This window comes from Pristis pectinata, chromosome 23, assembly GCF_009764475.1.
Source record: "Pristis pectinata isolate sPriPec2 chromosome 23, sPriPec2.1.pri, whole genome shotgun sequence".
NCBI classification, from domain to species: domain Eukaryota; kingdom Metazoa; phylum Chordata; class Chondrichthyes; order Rhinopristiformes; family Pristidae; genus Pristis; species Pristis pectinata.
Window position 1 is genome coordinate 9,448,726 of NC_067427.1, and position 25,144 is coordinate 9,473,869.

General features: G+C 39.1%; 1 protein-coding gene across 1 annotated transcript in view; it reads right to left on the reverse strand.

The window, feature by feature from the left end:
* dab2ipb (DAB2 interacting protein b) overlaps window positions 1-25,144 on the reverse strand; it is a 255,946-nt gene that overhangs the window by 197,049 nt on the left and 33,753 nt on the right. Inside the window, 1 exon segment of the mRNA XM_052036965.1 lies at window positions 5,850-5,953. Within this exon segment, the coding sequence (XP_051892925.1) occupies window positions 5,850-5,953 (104 nt within the window).

Sequence of the window (25,144 nt, forward strand, 5' to 3'; positions counted from 1 at the left end):
TCTTACTTTCATTTCTTACAAAATTTAAAACACAGTATTGACCTCTTTAGATTGTAAATTAAATTACCATAAAATAATGTAACCAGAGTAAACTTATAATTATGACTATTTCCAGTTGTCTTTTATTCATTTCAAATTAGATTTTGTCTTATTTTATGGACCTGAAAGCAGTTGTGAAGTTTTTGTTTAGAATCAAAATTACTTACAGAATCATTTTAAAAAGCAAAGTAATTTCCATTTTTCTAATTATAAGCCTCTTACTTCATAAAGAAATTCTGAATATTGGTCTTTGGAAGGTTTAAGGCTGCAAAAACATTAATTAAAAAGTTAAAACTGAATTTAAAGCAGAAAATGCTGAAATACTCAGTAGCCAAGCACCATCTGTGGAGAGAGAGTCAGCATTTGAGGACCTTTCTTCAGAACTTGGAAAGATTAGAGTTCAAACATGTTTTAAGTTGCAGAGAAGGAGGAGGATGAGGGAACAAACAGAACTTCTATGATAGGCTAGAGACCAAGAGAAACCGAATGGCAGAAGTGACAGTGGTGCCAGCTAAGAGGGGGTGGTGGAGGCTTATTAATCATGGCTAATGTGTACGGAGGAGATATAAATAGAGGAGGAGGACAGAAGAAAGAAAAATGATGTTGGGAATCGTGTCTTACTAAACATTACTGTTGCTGGATATCTGAAGTGAAGGAGAATGCTGTAAATCCCCAGCAGGTCAGGCACATCTATGGAGAGAAAAACTAATGGCCATTTGATCACCAAAAGATTTGTCTATTTTTCAGTACGAGGCTGTCTGTGAGGGCTAGGGTGAGTGATGTGGCCACTCAGTGCAGCAACCTGACCAGCAAAGTGAGTGTAGGCCATTGCTGAGGACTGGCAGGAGCTGCTCTGTGCGTCGATAGACTGCTTGGATCACAGCTCTCCTTGCATCAAGTGCATTACCTTGGAGAAATCTTCAGGTTGGACAGGATCTTGCAGTGAATCAAAGACAGTGGGTAGATAGCAGTTTCCATCACATCCAACAGGTGATGAGAGGGCTCATTAGATCTGGGTGGTCCGTCAACACGTAGAGCAGGTATTGCCAATCCCCAGCAATGGCCCACACTCACTGTGCTGGCCAGGGTGCAGCCCAGAGCTCCACATCTCATTTCATCATGGGCCCACCACTCACTCCAGCCTGCCCAACACCAGTCCTCAGAGTTGCCTCTACACACAGCCGTAGTTAACTTTGCTGTGAGTACTAGTGGATGGCATGGACTTACACCAGGTTTCCAGCACAGCAGCACACAGCCCCAGTGGATGTCCCTTTTAAAGTATGGGGATTACATATCTGAGAATGTTTGTAGTGGAAGATCAAGAGTACTATAACAAATCAGTGCTCAACCCGTGTAATGTTAAAGGTGGATGGCCTTTGGGCTGCTCTGAGATAAGCTAGTAAGGCTTGTTTTCTGAAATTGTTGAATTCAGTACTGCTTCCCAAGGAGAGTAATGTGCCTTGTCAGAAGAGGAGATGTTGTCCCTCAAGCTTGCATTAGGCTTTCTGGAACAGTGCAAGAGGTCAAAAGCAGAGGGCAGAATGGGAGTGGGATGGAGAAGCAACTTAACAGGCAACTGGAAGCTCAGGACCATTCTTGCAGATTGAATGGAGGTATTCTGCATAGCTGTCACACAATGTGCATTTGGTGTCTCCAAAGTACAGGAAATCACTTTAACAGCAATACCCTAAACTGGAAGTAGTCCAAAAGAATCATTACTTCACCTGGAACAAGCTTTTAGGTCCTTGGATGGTGGGAAGGAAAGGGCAGGCATTGCATCTACTTCAGTTGCAGGAGAACAGGAGTGGATGTGGATGGAGATGGAACAATGAACCAGTGATTTAGAGGAGGAAATGGTCATTTTGGAATGCTGAAGGAGGGGGAAGATGTGGACGCATCATATACAAAGTGGCAGTAATTATGGAGAATTATCCATTGAATGTGGATCTGATGGATGAACAGTAGGACATGGCGAAACCTACCCTGGAATGTTGCTGTTCATCTGACCAGTTTCACATAAATCAGGACTTTAATATACCGGGTAATGGTATTGTTGATCTGGAGGGGCACTGTTACTATCATTAGGTTCCAAGTTAACCCTGGAACCTAACAATGCTTCAAAAGTTAGCACTGCATTTTATAAGTTAGAAATGAGAGTGCAACTCAATTGAAATGAACAAACACAGAAGATACAGAACTGAATTTTATATACCTTCAAATATGTGACAAATCTTTTGTGATGCTTTATGTTCTTGTTGGAATGAATAGGAAGAATGACAAGCTCTGTGCTAAGCTGAAGCCTGTTACCTACCCTTTCTCTGCTCTCTTAAACACCAGAAAATTCAGTCTGACCTTCTCCAAGAAAGCAAAAACACTGTTTTCTAGACCTCTCCTGGTATGAAATGGTTCTTTCCCATCATATGTCACCTTGTCATACAAACAGAGATGTAGCATTGGATGTCTAAAACTGAAGCAACATTAGACATACAGCTATCTTGCACATCACCCTGGCTGTCAGCAAGTCACCAAATATCATGTGTAAGCTCATTAAATCAGCTGTGTTGACAAAACCTAGAACTTGACAAGATCTTTTTCGGAAACAGCTTTAAGTTGCTGCCTTGAAAGTGCTGTTACTCTGTTTCCCCAAGTCCCTCTTCTACTCAACAGCAACAAGCCTGCTACCATGCCGTAAAATTACTGTTTTTTTAATTAAAATCTCTAACATGCACTTTCATGGAACTCTAGCTGGCTACTTCCAGCCTGTTTTCCCATCTCACTAACTTCCCTGTTCTCTTCCTTTGCATGGAATTACATGGGTATACACCATGGAAATAAGCAACTTAGGCATACAAACTATTTCACTTGTGTTTGTTTCATTTAAGTCTCAAACTCTCCTCCATCTTACAGCATGATCCTCCTCGCATGTGACTACCAGTACATGCTACAGCACTCAATAGGCCACACTTTCTGCCATATCATCTACTATTACTCAAAGTCAAAGACACAAAGGAAAGCAAAGGGATTTGAGGAAGCAGCAGCAGAGACAAGGAGGAGGAAAGCGTAAAAGGAGCGACAAATACTATACCATGGAAGATCATCTGGTATCTTAAAGAAACTTTAATACATGTCTTGCTCCATTCTGAATGACAAGGATATTTGCAAAACATTACAGGAAAGTAAGTTTCAGAAACAAAACTACTCAAAACAGATTACAATGAGATTTGTAAATCTAAATAGGAGGAGACTGAATAATTACTCAATATCATGCATCTGCTCTGACTCTATTAAATATTTCATCAGCCCTCTTAGAAGCCTCTCTGCATATGTAATGTGCAGCACAATAAAAGGCAGAATGTTACTCATGAAGATGTATGGAAATGGGCCCTTTGGCCCACTTCCATGCTGACCTTTCCCCCCCATGTACACTAATCCCATTTGCCCCCATTAGGTCTGTATCCTAATATGCCTTGTCTATTTAAGTGCCTGTCTAAATGTCTCTGAAATATAGTGATTGTATCTGAGTCTGTCATCTCCCATGACAGTGAGTCCCAGATCTCAACCGCTGTGTGGAAAAACTTTACCCTCAAATTCCCTTTAAAACTCCTTCCTCTCACCTTAAACCCATTCTTTTTTGTTCTTGATACCCCTACCATGGGGAAAGATTCTGATTAATTACCCTATCTATGCCTTTTATAATTTTATATAGCTCTATCAGGTCACCCCTCAGACTCCTTTGCTTCAGGACAAACAAGCTCAGCCTACTCAATCTCTCCCCGTAACAAAAGTCCTCCAATCCAGGTAACATCCTGGTGAATCTCCTCTGCACTTTCTCCAGCACAACCATTTCCTTCCTATGGTGTGGCGATCAGAAATACACACAGCACTCCAAGTGCGGTCGAACCAATGTTTTGTAAGGTTGCAAAATAACATCTGTCCCAACTTTTATATTCCATACCCCAACCTATGAAGGCAAGCATGCCATACGCCTTCTCCTCCACCTTATCTACCTATTTTGCCACTTTCAGAAATTATGGACTTGAACCCCAAGGTCCCTCTGTTCATCAACATTCCTTTGTGCCCTACCATTTACTGTATATGTCCTCCTCCTTTTTTGCCTTCCCAAAATGTATCGGGATTAAATTCCATCTGTCAACTCTACGCAACTTTCCATCTGATTTATGTGCTGCTGTAGGCTTAGACAACCTTCTTTGCTATCCACAACACCACCAACTTTCATGTCATCTGCAAACTTAATAGTCATACCCTCTACATTAATACCCAAATCATTGATATACATCACAAACAACAAGGGTCCCAGCACCAATCCCTGCATTACACCACTGGTCACAGACTTCCAATCAGAAAAGCATCCTTCCACCACTACCCTCTAACTCCTATCACCATGCCAATTTTAGTTCCAATTAGCCAGCTCACCTTGGATCCCATTGTGTCTGCACTGACTGAACTAACCTACTGTGCAGGACATTGTCAATTGCTTTACTAAAGTCCATATATAACATCTACCGCTCTGCCTTCTTCATTCTTCTTGCTGCGAGGAAGATGTCTTAAAGGAGCATTATAACAAGAACGTATTATTTCCACTTTTCATTTCGAGTTTTCAATGACGCATGGATGACAAAGCACTACAGGCTGAACAACAAACTTCACCTGTTGTGAAATCTATGAGATAACTGAATGGGAATATAGATGCCTCAAGTAGGAGTATCCAGCCCTTTGAATCTGCTGCACATTTGTTAACACCAAGGCTGATCTTCTCCCTCAGAGCTATTTTCCAGCACTATCCCCAAATCCCTTAATTCCATTCATGTCCAGAAATTCATCAATCTGTTTTGAATGAATACAACTGAGCCTTCACAGCCGCCCATGGTAGAGAACTCCAATGGTTCACCACACTCTGAGTGAAGAAATTTCTCCTCAACTCAGTCCTAAATAGCCTACCACTTATTCTGAAAGTGTGACCTGTGGTTCTGGACTCCTCAGCCAGCAGAAACACCCATCATGATGCAGGGCTTCAACCCGAAATGTTGGCAATTCCTTTCCTTCCACAGATGCTGCTCAACCTGCTGAGTTCCTCCAGCAGATTGTTGCTCCAGATTCCAGAAGCTGCAGTCTCTTGTGTCTCACCTTCCTGCATTTAGTCTCCCATCCCAGTCATTCTCTCTTCTCCCTTCTCCCATTGGGCAGAGGATACAAATGCTTGAAAGCATGTACCACCAGACACAAGGACAGCTTCAATCCCACTGTTATCCAAATTTTGAATGGACCTCTCATTCGCTATAGATGGAATTCTTGTTCTCCTAATCCACTTCATCATAGCCCTTGCATTTTGTTTACCTGCACTGCACTTTCTCTATAGCCGTCACAAAACATTCCTTTTCACTACCTCGATGTACTTATGAATGGCATGATCTGCATGGATGGCAAGCAAACAAAAGTTTTTCCACAGTATTGTGATACACGTGACGATAATAAACCAATGTTACCCTTTAAGAATCTTGCAAGATTCAATGAGATTTACTCCCTTGATACTGACTGTTTACCAACCTACTCCTTCGCTGCCACCCACTGCAGAGTTAACTTACCTACTGCCAGGAGACTTGTAGTAGTCTCTGTCTTCACTCTCCCAACTCCCACCAGCAGCTCACGTCATTGATGGCAGATACAAGCAGAAGTTGGCATTGGCAATATTCCAGTTCAGGAGGTAAAATGCCACATGACACAATGGAGCAAACTGAATACTCAGCAGTTCAAATTGAATGAGCATTAGCCTTATAACTAACTAATCTTACCGTCACACGAAACGGTGTAGATGTGGGTAATTCTGTGGAGGGGTTTTCCTCCGGAGCAGTCCCAGGCATGCTGCGTCTCCGGCCAGGTCTTTCAATTGGAGAATCTATGAACAAAATATTTACAAATCCAACTTAATAAAAGATCCTAGATACTCACAATATTACACTTAATGACCCAGAATATTACTTTAAAACATATTATGACTTGAACTAGAACAAATTAGTTTATTTTACTTAGGTTTGTCATATTTCATTGGGTAATGCATTATAAATGTGGTATTGTTTTAACTGACTATAAAAGCCCTAGTCTCGATCCATCATCCAAACAGTCAATTAGAATGGATTCATAGGTGCAGTAAGTTGCCCTAATTCCTGAAATGTAAAAAAAATAAAATTCCCTCAAAATCTGCTTGAGATCATAGGACATTCCTGCCCACTTTTACCACCTAGGCTAACAGAAGAATGCTTGCAAGATACCCAAGGATGCAAAGAATCTATGAAACCATTGAGTTGCCACCTTGGGGAAAAAGGAATGGATAGAAAATTAAGAATAATCAAATTCTCAATTTTCTGCCATATAACTACTTGTTGTCACACAACCTGTCTTACAACAATTTAAAAAGTCTATACTTATATAACACTATAAAAAAGAACTCAGAAACATCCCAAAACACTTCACTTCAGAGAAGAGAATTTTATACAGTCAGAAAATGTTGGAGACACTCAACAGGTTAGGCAAAATCTGTGGAAAGAGAGACAGGCTTATTGTTTCAGATTGAAGACACTTCATCAGAATTGGGAAACAGGAAGCACGAGTGAATTGGATAGGACAAAGAGAAGCCAGAGTTTCTGTGAAGATGGGTTATAGAGGTCATCTGGTCATAGGCAGGAACCTAAGAGTTGGGATATCATGTTGCCGCTATTATTGGTCAGGCCATGTTTGGAATATTGCATGTAATTCTGGTCACCACACTCTAGAACGATATGGTAGCGTTAGAAAGAGTGCGGAAGAGATTTACCAGGGAGTTGCCTGGAATGAGGGGCTTTAGTTACAAGGAGAGATTAGATAGGCTGGGATTGATCTCACTGGAGTGCAGGAAGCTGAAGGGATGACATTAATGAGGTTTATAAAATTAACAGGAGAAAACATAGGGGAGTCACAGTCTTTCTCCATGAGTGGAGGAGTCTAAAACTCAAGGACATAGGTTTAAGGTGAGAGGGGAAAGATTTAAAGGAGATCGGAGGGGACAAGTTTTCACACACAGGGTGGTGGGTACATGGAACTAGCTGCGAGGTGAGCTGGTAGAGGCGGTTCCAATCACAGCATTTAAAAAACATTTGGACGAGTACATGGGTAGAGGGATATGGGCCAAATGCAGGAAAATGGGATTAGCATAGATAGGCATTTAGGTCGACATGGACAAGATGTGTCAAAGGGCCTGTTTCCATGCTGTACAACTCTATGAATGGGTTATTGAAGATGGAATAAATAAACAAAAGCCAAAGCAAATTAATAAGTGAGAATAGAACAAAGGAATGTAAAAGTGTGTGAAAGGTAGGACCTCAGGACATGCCCAGCAGGTCAGGCTGTGCTAATGGAAAGAGAATAAGACTATTTGAAAAATATGAAAAGGAAAATAAACTGAAGACAAGAATTCCTGTTAACTTAAAAACAAACAACATTGCTTACTGCAAGGTCCTTAAATCAAATCTGGAACGCTATTTATCACACTTACAGAGATAACTTCTGGTACAGCATACATGAAGCAGCCGGCTGCTATTAAATAAGGCATGAAATATTTGTGGGAAAAATAGGTCACAACAGGAGTACAACATTTATGCATCACTTATCAATGATAGCATGGGTATTCAAAAAACCATGAGAAGAAAAGTGGCATATATGGTTCTTCAATATCTTACTCCTTCATTATTAACTGAACTACTTTCTATAAGGTAAGCCAATTCCAATAACAGAGGTTTAAATTTCAAGAAGATTCCAGACATGGTATATGTGCCCCAATTTTTTATTTGGGAATCTAATAGTGTACATGGCTGCATTAACACTTTGTTTTCATTTGGCACCTTTCCCTAACTCAGAATTTCCTTAGTGCTTTAGAGCCAATGAAGTAGTTTTTGAATGTGTGTGATGTATGGCAGCAAAGTAGTCAATTTCAGCCCAAGAAGGTTCCATTTATCTAACCAAGTTAATGACCAGTTAATCTGTTTTCATTATGGTGGCTAAGACAAAAATGTTGGCCACCCTGGCGTGCAGAACTCATTCTTTTTTGCAAAGTTCCATGAGATTTTCCTTCCACATCAAGCTGCAAGGGTAGACAGTACGTAGGTTTAACATCTCATTTGAAGATTGGTTCCTCGGACAGTGTTACACTTCATTATTGCACTTAATAGCCTGGGTTGTCTACTTAAGGACTTGAACTCATGACCTACTAATTCAAAGGCTAGAATATCCCTTTAAAACACATTTTTCTTTACTTTGTTCCCCACTGACTCCAAACATTACAACAGCAGAAGTAAATTATTCCCAAGGCTCCAGTCATGCCATTTCTACTTGATGCTCAAGGGGATTTTCTCCCATGCTTCTTTCAAATTCTCCATCTCATGGAGCATCCTGAGCCATGAAAGTAGATGACCTTGACCCAATACCCCTCTGAATTTAGATATTATAATACACACAAGACTGAATGCTGAACAATTCCCACTTCAGTTTTTAGTTTCTCCCTGATGGGAAATGTTGACATACACTTAAGCACCTCCCCGCAGTGATACAGCTGCATGAGGAGAACTGGAGATGTCAATGTGCCTTCTCTTGCAGCTGCAACACATTGAGGCACTCTAATAAACAACTGTTCTTAGTGTGCTTATTATCAGCAATGTCGTGGGAAATATTTTTTACATCAAGAATGTGTACTCAGCTAGTAAAGTCCAAAAAAAGTGTTCTCAGTACTGCAATCATCTAACTTTAACTTTTGTTACTGAATAGTCATTTTTAAAGAAAAATATCTACTTTTTGCTGGATAGGACTTTGAGTCCTCTATTTTGGTTCAAGAATTGTATTCTAACTTCTCAAATTCAAGTTCTGACTGTTCAGATGCCAATTAGGAACAAATCAACTAGCAAAAAGAGCTGGAGGTAAACTTGGCTTTAGCTCTGAGAATACATTAGGTTAGCAGCACGAGAATGGAAAATATCTCAATTATAGAGTTTTGTATTTTGAAGAATGTCCCCTTGAGGCAGTAGATGTTTTATGTTGCCCTGGAGGGGAGATTACATTTTGAAATATGCATTTATGACAGTCCTTACTCACCAATAATCTGCTCACCGACATTTAATTTGGGTTTTTCCAAGACCTTAGTCTAAATTTGGAGAAAGCAAATTCCAGAGGCAAAAACATGGCTGTACTTGACAAAAAGGTGACATCTCATCAAGGAATCCCAGTAAAATTGAAATCATTCAAAACCAGGGGAAAATACTTCAATGATGAGTCAGCTTTATTTTGCATAATTATGGATAGAGACAAGTATAAGGATCACATGAAAGAAAATTGAATATAATATATATTCAGTATTTTTTTGGAGGTCAGCACAATGCTGTAATACCCATGACTATATTATAGAAATTCACAATAGTTACAATCAGAAAGAAAATTGAAACAATAATGACCTAGAGCAGCAGAGTGCACAACTAGAGTTTCACAGCTCTAGCAACCTGGACTCCAGTGCTTTGTGTGTGGAGTTTGAAGTTCTCCCTGTGACCACGTGGGTTTTTTTTCTGGGAGCTCCAGTTTTCTCTCATATCCCAAAGACGTGGGTTGGTAGGGTAATTGGCCATTGTAAATTGTCACTAGAGTGGAGGTGAGTGGTAGAACCTGGGGGAGTTGATGGGAGGATACAACGGAATCAGTGCTTGGTGGTGGTTGCTGACTTGCTGGGCCAAAGGACCTGTTTGTGCTGTAGGACTCAATAACCCTAAATAAAATCACTCTATATAATTGTCAGTAACTTGAAGAGCTTAAGTAATGTACTGAGTTTCATTATTTTACAAAAGAACATTTATTCTGTGTGAGTGAGGTATTATGGAAATGAATGTTAAATATACAAGTGCTAAACATGAAGACTGTATGTTGATGTGCTATTAGTGTTTTATATATTAAGGCAGAATCAGCTTTTTCTAATTTTGTGGCACATTGTGATAGTCCCAGCCTACATCAACTTAAGAATCAGAAATACATGGATCCAGAACCCCACTCACTAATCAATCCATTCTTACACTATTTAAAACAAAATTTTCAAAGTAACCAATGAATTTTCTGGTACATTTATTAGATTTATAATGCATTTATAATGCATAAATGATTTATAATGCAAAGGATTTATAATGCATAAATGATATATTTTATTCTAAGCTGCTAAAAAAATTTCAACACCATAATGTGCAACTAGCATTTACCACCATGACAGGAATTCTGATATGTAGGATTACAAATCACTGATCTATTCAGTGCACTTGGTGGCTTGTTTGCTTAGTTTCTCTACCCAAAACCTGCATACTTTATAGTCTAACATAAATGCATTTAAAGTCAGAGATGATCTGACAAAAGCACTTTGACAGTATTAATTGGAAAAATGCATTCCCTACCCCAGGAATACCATTTTTCTATAAGCCATTGAATGTATTATGGAACATTTTAAACAGTGATGATTGCAGATATTCCCCATTTATTTTATTAAAGAGCACATCAAATGACATACAGCACAATTTATTTTATAAATATCACAGCCGAGCAATTTTTAATGCAGTTCAAATCTAACATATACTGAATGAACGGCAGTAAAATTATGGCAAAATGCTGTCAGATACCTTAAGTTTAATATCTTCCTATTTTAAAGCAAGGTATATACTCTAAATATTGAGATATGCAATCTCACTTTATTAAGTATCAGTATGGGAACTCATGCCAAAGTTTTAACAGTGATTTGCCCATTCATCAAACAAGCATCAAATAACCTATTTTCAATTTTTTGAGTAATATCACTATTAAAATATCAGATACAAGAATGTCATAGAAAATTAATAGGGGTCATCCATTATTATTGACAATGCTAACTTTCTCCAGGCTTTTCCTTCATCTTTTTCCTTCTCGTCCCAAGAATTAGCCTAGGGAATCACTTTTGGACTGCCTCCATTTTTCTCTTCACTACCCTGTACCACAGCTCTCTCATTTCTTTTTGATTTACTAAACTTCATCATTAGAACCTTCACACCCTTTCCACAACCCTATTCATGTAGTTCACCAGGACACTGGTCCCAGGACGTCTTGCATTTATAATGCTTTCCACAAGCTTATAATATCCCAAAGTGCTTACAATTAAGGTAATACTTTCTAAAAGAGAGTCACTTGTCATATAAGAATTTCTTCCAAAAATAGCAATGGAATGATGAACAAATAATCATTCAAGGTGTGTCAAGGGATACATATTCTTAAAGAGAACTGGGAGAAACTCCAAAGCTTTTCAAAATAGTGCTGAAGACCTTTTAAAAGCTCTTTAGAGAGTAGGTGGGGCCTTGGTTTAATGGTAGATTCAACAGTACAACAAGAGGTTTAACTTAAATTTTGAGCCTCAAGCAATGAAAATCTCCAAGAGTCAAAACACCCACCTTGACGTGCAACATCCCTACCAATGCCATGTCCCTGACCATCATTATTCTAGGGGTTACAACTGACCAGAAACCTGACTGAAGCTACTGCAAAAATACCGTGGCTACAAAAGGAGACTGGAGAATCCTGCAGTGAGTGATTCACCTCAACTTCAATGCTTTTCAGCCCCTTCAAGGCAGTAAGGGCTGTGATGCACTAATCCAATCAGGTGGAGAGTATTACATGTCCAACAACACAAGACACCTGTCATCGTCTACCATAGAGTAGCCTGCTTGACTAGCACCCTATTCCATAACTAAAACGTTCATTCCCTCCATCACTGGCACACTGGAAAATTCACTAGGCTGCTTTGTCAGCATCTCCCAAACCCACAACTTCAATTACTGACAAGGGCAAGGGGAGCAGACATATAGGAACACCATCACTTGTAATTTCCCCTCCAAGTAGCACATCAACTTGACTTAGAAACATACAATATCACTGTTCTTTCACTATTGCAGGGGCTAAAGGAATTTGGCATATATCCCCTTTGACACTCACCAACTTTTATCGATGCACTATAGAAAGCATCCTATCTGGATGCATCATGGCTTGGTACGGCAACTGCTCTGCCCGCGACTGCAATAAACTGCAGAGGGTCATGGACACAGCCCAGTGCGTCACAGAAACCATCCTCCCCTCCGTGAACTTTGTCTATACCTCTCGCTGCCTTGGTGAAGCAGCCAGCATAATCAAAGACCCTACCTACCCGGGTCATTCTCTCTTCTCCCCTCTCTCATCAGGCAGAAGATACAGAAGCTTGAGGGCACATACCACCAGGCTCAAGGACAGCTTCTATCCCACTGTGATATGACTATTGAACGGTTCCCTTATATGATGAGATGGACTCTTGACCTCACAATCTACCTTGTTATGACCTTGTACCTTATTGTCTACCTGTAATGCACTTCCCTGTAGCTGTGACAGTTTACTCTGTATTCTGTTATTGTTTTTACCCTATACACCTCAATGCACTGTGTAAAGAATTGATCTGTACGAATAGTATGCAAGACAAGTTTTTCCACTGTATCTCGGTACAAGTGACAATAATAAACCAATACCATATCTTGGAATTTCTTAGCCAGCAGCATTATACCATAAGTAATGTGGCTGTTCAAGGCAGCAGTTCACCACTGCTTTCTGAAAGACAGATGTGGGTGATTAGTGCTGGCCTTGTCAGAGATCCTGTAAAATGATATATTTTATTCAAAAAAAGTAATATTCACATCTCTGGAGTGGAACTTGAGCCACAACCTTCTGACTGAGAATGTTACCAAGTAGGCCACAGCTGACACACAGTTGCCTTTGGCAAATGTACAAACAAAATTTGCATCCATGCCCTTTGAAAAAGCTAATCCAAATCTAGAAGGAATAAAAAAGTATCCTTTTGATTTTTTTCACCGATTTCTCTGTGGGAAAGAAACTAACCTTTGTTTAGCATGGAATGCTAACTCTGTATGAAGGCTGTGAACGTGAATTTACTTTGTTGTACTCCTGAGTTTTATTTCAACTGCTGACCCCAAAAGTCTACAGAATACTAATCAAGAACATAAAAGACTTTGGACTATGAATTTACAATGGACAGAAGGAGCAGGAGTCTTGAAAAGAACTACTTCAGAAGACATTCCTTGTAGATGCTATAAGAACTTGTTGGCTTTATCCATCGTACTTGAAGTAAAAAAAATGCAGGGATCTTTGCAATGATCATACTCTGCAATAATACAACTTTACCCAAGATTCCTTTACCAAACACCTCCCTTACTCCACAGGTTTAATATTCCACGTTGCACTACAGCTATCTTTCCCTTTACAAGTTTTTTGGCCGAATCCATCTACATTTAATCATCTCTCACAAACTCACTGGAAGGTCACATTTGAGCCCTGGGAGTTTTCGTCCCTGCCAATCCTGCTATCACTATTAACTGAATAATGGAGTATGAGCATGTCTGCCAATGATGGCAGACACGATGACTTTGGTGGATGGGCATGAGAAGACAACCTTAGTATGTCATGTATTTTGTCTTTGCTGCCAATGTTAGCACAAGCCTGATACGCATTAAATTCTTTTGAAATTCTGCAAGTGGAGTACCTGCTGGTCGTTCACACTATTTCTCGCAAACAAATTCAGAAAATTCAATCAAGTGAAATATACAGCAAAGCAAAATATTTCAGATGAAATGCAATTAAGAATAATGTAATCATTTGTTTCAGAAAGCTAAAGGTTACCATATATCTTGGTTGTGGCTTACCCAAGTCAGAGATTGTGTATTCAATCCTGCTCCAAGGACTTAAGTTTAAAAATCAAGGCTGGATTTCCAGTGTAGTGCTGAGGGAGTGCTACACTGTCAAAAGCGCTGGCTTTTTTTGAATGAGGTGTTAAACCAGAGTCCTTTCAATTCTCTCAAGTAAAAGAAAAAGAAGTATCCTTGCCATTATTTTGGAAGAGGAAAATTATTATTCTCAAGCATCCTGGGGAATATTTATCCCTTAATCAACATCAATAGAACAGATCATTTAATTATTTCATGCTGTTTATAGAAATTTACAGTATTTCTATTTTCAGTGATTAAACAAAAACTGCTTCACTAATGTAAAGCATTTGGGAAGCTCTTAGTTCATCAAAAGCACCATATGTGTGGAAACTGTTTTCTGTCTAAAACAAAACAGGACTAATACGCTGACATGATTGACAACTTGGACAGAATGAGTACACTAAAAACCTTCTGTAGGATCAGATGGTACTGAAAACTATCAGCCCAATGTAATGACATATCTGGGTTGATGCAATGAAACTGAGGTACAAGAATGAAATTACTTTCGAGATCACTAAACAGTGACCAGAGGTGAAAACAGGTGTCAGCTTTCCAACTTAATTCCAGCAATCACTTTGACACCTTTAACTGCAAGCACTTCAAAACTCAGGTTGTAGCCTTTTTCTTTATTATTGAAATAAAAGTTCTCTGGGGAATCCATTTTGGTTGGTCTATACTCTAATCCGCTGATAAACTCTGAATGTGGCGTAAGAATGAAATGGAATAAAGAAAGATTCAGTCAACAATCAAAAATAGTGATAAATGTGAGCAGTCATTATATATTTATATGTAGCCTATTTTCTTAATAATATTCATACCCTTATAGCTGTGATTCCAGCTATCCCATGTTTCATGTATAATTCTGAAAGTCAATATCATAATTTATCATCACAATAATGAAGCAGTTACAAGTGAATTAGCTTTAATTCATTATTTGCACAAGTCTTTCTGCACAAATAATCATGTAAATAAAATGTCAATTATTTTGTCTTTGAAACTGAAAAAAATGAATATTTTGTAATGTATTTGCAACAGCAGCCACTTCACTAATGAATTCTTAAAAAAAGTTCATATTTTAATTCTGTCAAATTCAGCATCAAACTATGTACAAACTAACTTCCTACTAGCTTCTTTTATATTTCCAACACCACACTATGTGCAGCAACAGTACTATTCAGCGTTGCTGCTTAACGCCGTGTTTTATCAAAGTCTTTGTTTTTTCACAATTACAATTACATCTTAACAAAAGGTCCTTGATTAATTGCAGCCAAGATCAATTGGAGGAAGGGTGTGCTGATTTATAGAGCATTAAATTCAACAGATTACAGGACAAGATAAAGACATTGTTAGCTGTATACACGTTGTTTCTGTTTCACATGGGCTACGTTGAACCACACAATGTCGGCAACTAAGCCCTCAGGAAAAGTACTTCATGTAAATACGTAGGTATTAATTAGTCTAAACAAATCACCAATTACCATTTTATGGCAGGTGACAATACTTTTCCCATGCTGTAAAAGCCAAGTTTTACTGCGAATATTTAGGTCTGTCATTATAGTTTAGCAACTACTGCTTGCAATATCATGTGGATGCTAAAAACATATGCATGACATTCCCCTGTGCATTTTTCATTGCCCAGAGATTTAAATAAACAGGTAAAAGTTAATGTGTTCCTTTCCAATTCTGATTTATACTGATAAATATTTCCAGAATTAAATAACTTGAGGGTATTACACAATCAACAATCACTACCCAATGCATTACCCAATTTAAATACTTCTCAACTTTAACAATTTTAGCCTTCTATCCTAAAAAATTAAAACAATTTGTTAAAACATCTGGCCTCATGTCAATAGATGGCTGACACTGCAAACAAACACTGATACTCTGTCTGAAAATGTTAAAAACACATTCAGCTAATACTACTTTCTGAAATGCTTAACAAGTTACATTGAATTTGTCAGTGACTCCACTGCACCAGTTCCCTCACTTTGAATACTTTAGTCTAATACTAGTTCTGAAACTAGATAAATGAAAGCTCAGTTTTGTATTTGCATACCTAACACTGGTACCAACCCTAATAATCTTGAAATGAAATGCTGCAGTTGCCAACATATACCTTAATATTAAATCCCTCATCACCATCCACGACAAGGTAATTAAAAATATTAATTCTATCTTTCTATCTTTTCTTCTTTCACAGCTAAATTCAAAAGGATCACAACAAGCTTGATCACTGGGCTAAGAAATGGAACATACAAATTATAATGAGGAAGTATAAGATTGAGTTTTATCTAAAGTACAGTTGGTGTAAGCTGTGCCTAATGCAAATTTACAATGTATTGGTGCAGCAGTGGGCTTTGGGGCGCTTGTAGAATGGTCCCTAAAACCACTATGCTTAAAGTAGCAGTAAACCAGAATATTGGGAACATAAGAAAGGTATATCATATAAATAAAAATAGGTAATTTAGAATACAACATGCAGTTTTATTCTCTCCTGTTCAAAAAGGATATGTTATTGGAGGAGGCATAGTGAAGAGCAGCATGGTTTACCCACAAATTAAAGAATGACACACAAGGAGCCAAATGGCCTCCTCCTGTTCCTTATGCGTGCACTCATGTGCACATCTTTAGATACAGCAGTCTTTTAGGTTCCTAAGACACAAGCGTCTTTGCCTTGAAGTTGCTGGACAGTCAGGAAACAAAATGATGCAAAGCAACCTATCTACTACCACTTTTTCTAAATTATACCAAACCACACCATACCCTTTACAACCAACATTATCAAAAGCTAAACAAATGTGCTTATTGTAATGAAGTCTTTCTCTGTGCATCTTTAAATAGTTATAATTTAACTCTCACTCCAGAACCATAATACTTGGAGTATTGTGTGCAATTCTGGTTGTTCCATTGCAGGAAGGATGTAGAGGCTTTGGAAAGGGTACAGAAGAGGTTTACCAGGATGCTGTCTGGATTAGAAGGTATGAGCTATAAAGAGAGGCTGAACAAACTTGGGTTGTTTTCTCTGGAATGTCAGAGGCCAAGGGGACACCTAACAGAAACTTATCAAATTATGAGAGGCATAGATAGGGTAGACAGTACTTTCCCCCACTCACCTTGAATGCATGTCCTCTGGTACTTGATACATCTACTCTTTATCCCCTGGAGTAGATGTATCAAGTACCAGAAGACATGCATTTAAGGTGAGTGGGGAAAGTTTACAGGAGATGTGCAGGGCAAGTTTTTTTTAAACCACAGAGTGGTAGGTCCTGGAAAGGGCTGCCAGGGATAGTGGTGGAAGCAGATACAATAGTGGTGTTAAAGAGGCTATTAGATAGACACATGAATATGCAGGGAATGGAGGGATATGGATCATGTGCAGGCAGAAGAGATTTAGTTTAATTTGGCATCATGGTTGGCACAGGCATCATAGATTGAAGGGCCTGTTCCTGGGCTGTACTGCTCTAACTCTATGTTAAAAGAATATTGAACTGTTCCAAATGCTAAGCATCAATGAGTGTATCCAGTTTAAGCACTCCAACCATAAAATGCATTTCCTCCATTGTTAATTCTGGCTTTAAATTATATGCTATCAAGATGTTTCAGCTAAATAAAATCTTTTCTGAAGACTGACCAAGTCTCAAGGACTGGCTTTCTGTCCACCCTTTTACTTCAATGCTTGTAAAGACCTCTGCCTTACCTCATTAACATTACCTCATTAACCTCATGCAAAATTAAGTCCAGAACACAGAAAGGACACAAGTTTGAACTTTCCAGCTGCAGTATCTATAGCACTTCACCAGGGCTCACTTTGTCCACTGCCAGGCCCATGGAGTCTCTGATTTAAGCAGTCCAGGTGCAAGGCTGACTCCTACCCATCCTTCATTTGGACATTCTTCTGGAACATGTGAATAGACTGAGGTAGGAAATTGTAGGGCAACGTAAAGGTGACAATAAACAAGCATCACACATTTCTACCCCTTTACCTTACTTTCTGTGCTTAGGTACTGTGATAAGTTAGTAGGAAAATGAACCTCTAAAATTCTTTACAGTCACTACTCAAAGGAATCACACAGCTGTGTGATTCACCAAACTGGACTCAAATTTTTGTTTACTGTTTTCCTGAAAGAAAACTATGCTATAATGTAACTTTAAACAATGGCATACAAAATGGTGGTCATCATCAGCATATTTGGAAAAAGCTAACAGTAAATATTCAATATAAAGGGCAACTTTAGAAGTACACACAGAGAAGCACACAAGTTTCACAGAAATGGTTTGGTTCTGGTATATGGAATGAGCTGCCAGAGGAAGTAATTGAGGCAACATTTAAAAGGTACTTGAACAGGTACATGGATAGGAAAGGTTTAGAGAGATATGGACCAAACACAGGCAAATGGGACTAGCTTAGATGGGAATCTTGTCAGCATGGGCAGGTCGGGCCGAAGGGCGTGCTTCCATGCTATGTGACTATATGTTTCCGCTAAGAGACAACAATACTTTCATATAGGCCTCAATGCCAAGAAGCAACTAACTCTGCTACATTTCCTCTGTGTTAAATGCTTTTCACAATCTCACTGTCAACAATGTAGCTGTGATAACTGACTTACAGCTTGTTCCACTTGTCATGCATTGTTCCTGACCTGACCTTGATGCTTGGGAATAAAAACTGCAGCAAGTCTCAGCTGAACAAAGCTAAATATGCAAGTCACGATAAACAAAACCGCTCTTAGCCATTTAGACTAATAGCTCGTCACTTATTTTATTCACTGCATTGTTTTGTGGTTCCATGAATTGATTTGCAGTCTCTAAATGACAGAAACATTCAGAACAATGTAAGAGCAGTGCACTGGTACATTTTAAATGCCTCTCCACCAATAGACCAGAAGAATAAAAGAAAGGAATAAGAGTAAACCATTCAGCCCCTTGAGCCTACACTGCCAATCAATACGATCGTGGCTGATCCAACTTCTCTGCAGTCAACTCTTCTGCTTATCCCCATAACCCCCTATCCCCTTACTGATTAAAAATCTAACTCAGGATTCAGCCTCCACAACTTTCTTGGGAAAGGAATTCCAAAGATTCTCAACCCTCAGAGAGAAGAAATTCTTCATCACCTTAGTCTTAAATGGGTGCCCCCTTATCCTGAGACCATGTATTTTGGTCCTAGACTTTCCCATGAGGGCATACATCCTCTCAGAATTTACCCTGTCAAGCCATCTTAGAATCTTATAGTGTTTAAATGAGATTACTTCTCATACTTCTAAACTAAAATGAGCACAGACCCAACTTGTTCAACCTTTCCTTATAAGATAATCCCTCCATACCAGGATCATCATAGTATACTTTCTCTGAACTGCCTCAAAAAAATAATATTCCTTATTAAGGGATCAAACTGTACACTGTAGCTCAAATGTGGACTCAATGGTCCCTTGTATGGTTTTAGTAAACCTTCCCTACCTTTTTAGTCCAACCCGTGTTCCATTAGCCTTCCCAATTACTTGGTGTACCTATATGCTAGATTTCTGCAATTTATGGAAGCCATCCTTTAAATCCCTTCATGCTGTAGCTTTCTCTATTTAACATTTTCACATTTTGTACATTATGTTCCACTTGCCAGCTCTTTGCCCAATCAATCTCTCAGTAAGCTCATTGTACTGCCTGCCTTCCCATGACTTTTGAATCATCGATAAATTTGGCTACACACTTTTGCTTCCTTCCTCCAAATCATTATATAGTAAACAACTGCATTCCCAGCACTGATCCCTGTAATTCCCCACTGGCTATAGCCTGCCAAACTGAAAATGACCCCCTTATCACTACTTACGTTTCCTGCTAGCTGCCCAATTCTCAACCCATGGTAGTACATTACCCTGACTGTATGGGCTCTTATTTGTGGTAACTTTTTCTATGACATCTTATCAAACACCTTTTGACAGCTACTTCAGTTGTTTGTTTGTTTGGTGGACAATAGGGGCAGAAGTGATGCATTGTCCCATGCTTGTAATTCACATTAACAAGCAAACAGACTCAAGACAGATTTTTCAGGGATGGAAATTTTACAGCTCTATTTTCTGATGGCTTTATCTGGTAACCAAGAGGTTATAAATCACACATCTATATTTTCCTGATGATGCTCAGAGATGGTAATTATGATGAAGTAAATTAGCTTTTTTTTGCAAATTTACAACCATATCACTCTCGATCACAGATGTAGTTCATTCACTGTATTCACATTCAGAACAATAACACTCTAATGCAGTTTCTGCCCTGAAATGGAGCAACTTTTGAACAAGATTAGATCTGCCACAAGTACAGAGTTAATATTCTCCTACAATATCCAATCAATGTGCTTAACAGCAATCCCCAGCAGTAAATTGATAGTTCTTTGGTATTTCACAAACTAGCACGCTCTGAGACAGGTAAGTAAAGCTTACTAATGGGTGAGTTTAAGTTGTGCAATGTGGTCACCAAGATGTACAATTCAAACTTTACACACCATTGAAAATAACCCAGATCGACATGGTCCTTTTAAAGTAGAAAAAATATCCAAAGCATGTCATGAACATATGAAGAAAATAGTTGCTAATTAAAGACAAAAATTAGGAGGGATGACCAAGAACTTCCTTGAGGAAGAGGGCTTGGGGGGTGGGGGAGGGAGTTGAAAGTTAGAAGACTTGAGTTAGCAAGTTCATGAGAAGTCCTAGAACAAATGATGGAATAGCCAAGATTATGGGGTGAAGGGGGGGGGGGGGGGTGGGTGGTGAGAGGTACCGGAGGTTTATAATGCAGAGAGAGGACAGCATTTTGTAAAAAGAAATCCACTTTTTGTCTTTATTATTTGTAGAGTTTTGAAAAGAGGCAGTACCCGAGCATAAATGATCCTTTATAGTGTCTGCTTAAAAAGAATTCAGGAAAAAAGCTGTTTGGTAATAGAAGATCAAGTGGAGAAATGGTGAACCTCAAACAAGATGAGTTCAAAGACAACAGGAAAAAAATTGTAGCGTGAATCTGGCATATGGGTGAAGGATAATTAAATTTTATGGAGAAACAGGGACACTTAATGTTCTCAATCTCTTTACATTCAGTTTTGGAGATGAAGGTGGAGGGGGCAGGAGGGTGGAGTTAAAGGAGGAGATGGTTGGTTGTGAGAAGCAGCTAGCAATTATTCTTGCTCTCCATAACAATTCTAATAGGACAGAAAAACAGGCCAAATCCATGGTCTTTCAATCTCAAACAGGTGGCTAGTCCAGGGCCTAGTACAAAACAAAATGGTAATGGACCCAGTACTGAAAGACAGATAGCCATAAGGATCTGACTGTCTGCATTTGACTTTCATGGGAATAGAGAACATAGGAGATGCCAGGAGGAGGAAACGGCATAAGGAAAGCAGTGAATTCACAGGACGTAGGAAGATGAGATTAATGTTGGAATCACCAAGGGAAAATTGCTTACCCCAAACAGTAATGCAGGAAAGTAGGTTAATCTCTTGATGAAGTGATCAGAATGAGTCTTTAAAAGTGACGGGATAGGTGCAAAAAAGAAGATAATAGGAAAAGATGTAGCTGAAAGGATATTGGAATGAACAGGAGATAAAAACCATACCACTATGTTGAGGAAACATTAGGTACTTCTACCTATAAGCCAAGTCAAAATATGTATAGCTTTGGAGACTGCTGTAGAGAAGGCATGGATCCAGAAACAGTTAAAAAGCAAAGCACCAGTGAAGAACACTGCTGGAGGATATCTGGAAAAATTACATGGCCAAGGAGGAACTGGGAGTTGACACAGGAGCTAGCAGCAGTTGATCTAAGGCCTGTGATGTTAACACTTACAGTTCAGTTTGGTGAGCCAGTAGAGCAATCAGCAGTACTGGAAATGAATCTTACCAGCAAGCAGCAGGAAAATCCAAGGAATCATAAGGGTGAAAGGACTATTCATCATCAGGGCTATTGCTGCATTGTCTCGGAATAAATGTAGGTAAGTGAGGAGCACACTGGGTCCAGTGTAAAATGTGGTCACAGAGTCAATACAACACAGAAAAAGGCAGTTTGGCCCACCAAGTCCATGCCAACCATTAAGTACCCATTTTCATTAGTCCCACTTTATTCTTCTCATATTCCCATCAACTCCCCATAGATTCAACCATGCACCTGGATACTAGGGACAATTTGCAATCTGAAAGAAAGATAAATTAAGCATAGCAGAGCACTTAGTGACTGGGAAAAAAAGTGAAAAGTAGCAAAACAGAGATCTTTCAAAAGCATGACAGCAGATTCTAAAAAATGTAGAGGAAGGAAACCAGTAAGGAGGATCAAAACTACATCAGTGTACTGTAATTAGCCCTAGTGGGGGAACAAAAAGATAAGTTTGCAGAAGCATGCCTAGTAACAGGATTGAAATAGGCAAAGCGGAGAATCCATTTCCAGCAGAAAGCAGCAAAGCTAAATGACACAGTAAAGACCAGAAGCTCAAGGGAAGTAAAATTGTGAATATCAGCAAGAGAAAAGCTGAGAACCGGCAATGCACTAAACTACCGTACAGCTCTAAAACAGCAAATAATATGAAGTGTGCACACAAGTTGGCAGAGGGGGGTGGGGGGGAGGGAAGAATCTGAGAGGCAGCCAAGGTAATAACAGACTAGCAGAGAATGCACCCATGATAGCAAAGCAACAGAGGAAATTAAACACAAACTGAGATCAAGCCACTGAGTACACGTAAAATACAGAATATATTGAATTGTGCTTTGTGAAGGAATGGATGCAGGAGCAGTTCATCAATGGGGATACAATACAGGTGGATATCCACTAGAATTAACCGTGTAGTAAAGATTAGATTGTGTGGTAAAAACAATAAGTAGTGAGAAAAAAAAGATGGAGGAAAAGGACAAAGAATGGCAGTAAATGACCATGAATGGGTTTTTGTAAAGATGAGAAAGCCATTAAAAGTGTGTTTTGATGAAAGGTCATCAACCTGAAACATTAACAGTTTCTTTCTTTACAGATAACTCCCGACCTGCTGAATGTTTCCAGCAGCTTTCTGAAGGGAGATATAGCCCAGGAGTCATCATCTGCTCTCAATCGGCTATTTTTATAAATATATTTTTCCAAGAGTAATCGTTACTTTTTTCTTTAAATATGAGCTTAATACGCCTGGTTCCAGATTTTCGGTGAGAAAACAAAAATGTTTATTGCAATTGATGGAACTGTTTATGTAAAGGAAAAGAAATTTGGCTTCAAACATGGAATACTAATAAAATATTACAGCTCAAACAAGACAAGGATGAGGTATTGTGCAAAATGAAAAATGGTTATTTATATTTCTACCTTGATGTGGGAGATAAAAATCCCAGTAACAATCAACCCCAAAGCCATAAGCTGGTATCCATTTAGAAGATTTAACAGAGCTAATTCCTTCAACTCAATCCAGAGACTATTCTAAAATCTTAAATGACTAATGACACATTAGTAGGTATATTGGATGGCTGTACTGTGAATGAACTTCAGCTGAGTGACAGCACATATTAATTAAAAAGTTTAACTGTTGCCCTGATGGGAAAGTTACATAGTTTAGTTTGGTGAATATGTAACAAGACAAATCTTGGTAATAACTAAACTCCCAATGACATAGATGATTTTGTATTTTCATCAGAATTGGTTCAACGATATTCATTTCTCAATGATCTAAGATTTACTTTCCAAATTAAAAACATCAACTGTGCCAAAACCCCCTTTTTAAATATAAAAAATGACTTGGCAATCACAAATAGAGATATGGGCAGGAAGAACACAGATACTCTTTGTTATCTAGTATCCACAGAAGCATTCAATGCTGATATTTAAAAATCTATAGAACTGTCACAAAATATTTTACATCAAAGGTTCTACATGAACTTAAAATAATCTGTCAGCTACAGAGCTATTTAAAAATTGTCAACTCAAGCTTAGTAAATGCAATGGGGAAAAAAAACATTTAAAATTGTGAACCCAACCAGCATTATTACTTCATGACTTCCTCAGATATCAGACGGTTGCAGTGGATGCTGTCTCCTTCTTCAAAAGCAGTCCTGGGGGATCAAGGGTGACTCGCTTCTACTCGAGTTCTGCAGGTTCTACAGTGGCCGATGAAGCCGATGTGGGACCCACAACTATCACAGGTGGGACAGAAGTACCTGGAAGGGCAGGCAGGTGGGTAGATTTTGGGGGTGGGGGTGGGGGTGTAGAGTGCTCCTTCTCCCCTTTTTTTGTTGGACTACCTTTCATATGGCCCCAAGGAATACACTTGGAGGTTCTCAATGCAATCCCAAATGTTCCTTCTCCATTTCGAGCAATTATGAGTCAGAGATTCCCAAAGTCATTAGGGATGTTACAAGGAGGCTTTGAGAACAGCACTGAACCTTTCCTCTAACCTCTTGGTAACCTTTGCTGCGATTGAGCTTGGAATAGACTGCTTATCTATGCTGTTAGACACATGAGCGACAATGGAATGCCTTGATGCTGTGGATGTGCGCTTGGAAAAAGATGCTAACACTGATTCACATTCTGCCAATGACATTGAAGGGTCTTGTGGAGGTAGCATTAGCAGCATCTACAATGATTTGAAGTGACTGCTGGAGATAGCCCATGTCTCAGAAATGTACAAGTAGGGAGTGATCACTGCTGTTTGGTAGATCAGGAGCTTTGACCTGATCTACCAATCAGGTCAAAGCTCTTCAAACATCCTTTTTGTCAGAAGCCAAAGGTTGTGCTGGTGCAATGCAGGTGATGACAAATCTTTTCATCGATATCTACTTTCACTGAGCAATGCATCTGGAGATATGGAAAGCATTTGTCAGGGCTTCTTGTGGACTTTTACTGTTGGAAAGGTGTTGTAGTAGTGGGGAAAGGTTGACAGAAGACCTTTGTTGATTCATTCACTGAGATATTCATGTCACTGGGATTCGGTAAATTGTGGACCCATTGGTTCAAATCATAGCCTGAAAATTATCACGCAGCAGATGCACGATGAGGATGGATTTGAGAATGGATGCTCCACAGTTCCTCTTGATTAACAGAGACAATAGCTTTTGCAAGACTGAAAGTGGCTATGCATAGTGGTTAATGCTGCTTCCAGGATTTCCCTTGAAATTCACAAAAGATGAAGTTTATGTGCAATGTGAATCAACACTGCAGTTCAGGGGGAAGCTCATCACCTGTTTAGAAGAGGTGGCTGAGATGGAACCTGGCCATGCCTTTCCCTGCAGCAGATTATGGTTACTATATTTCAGG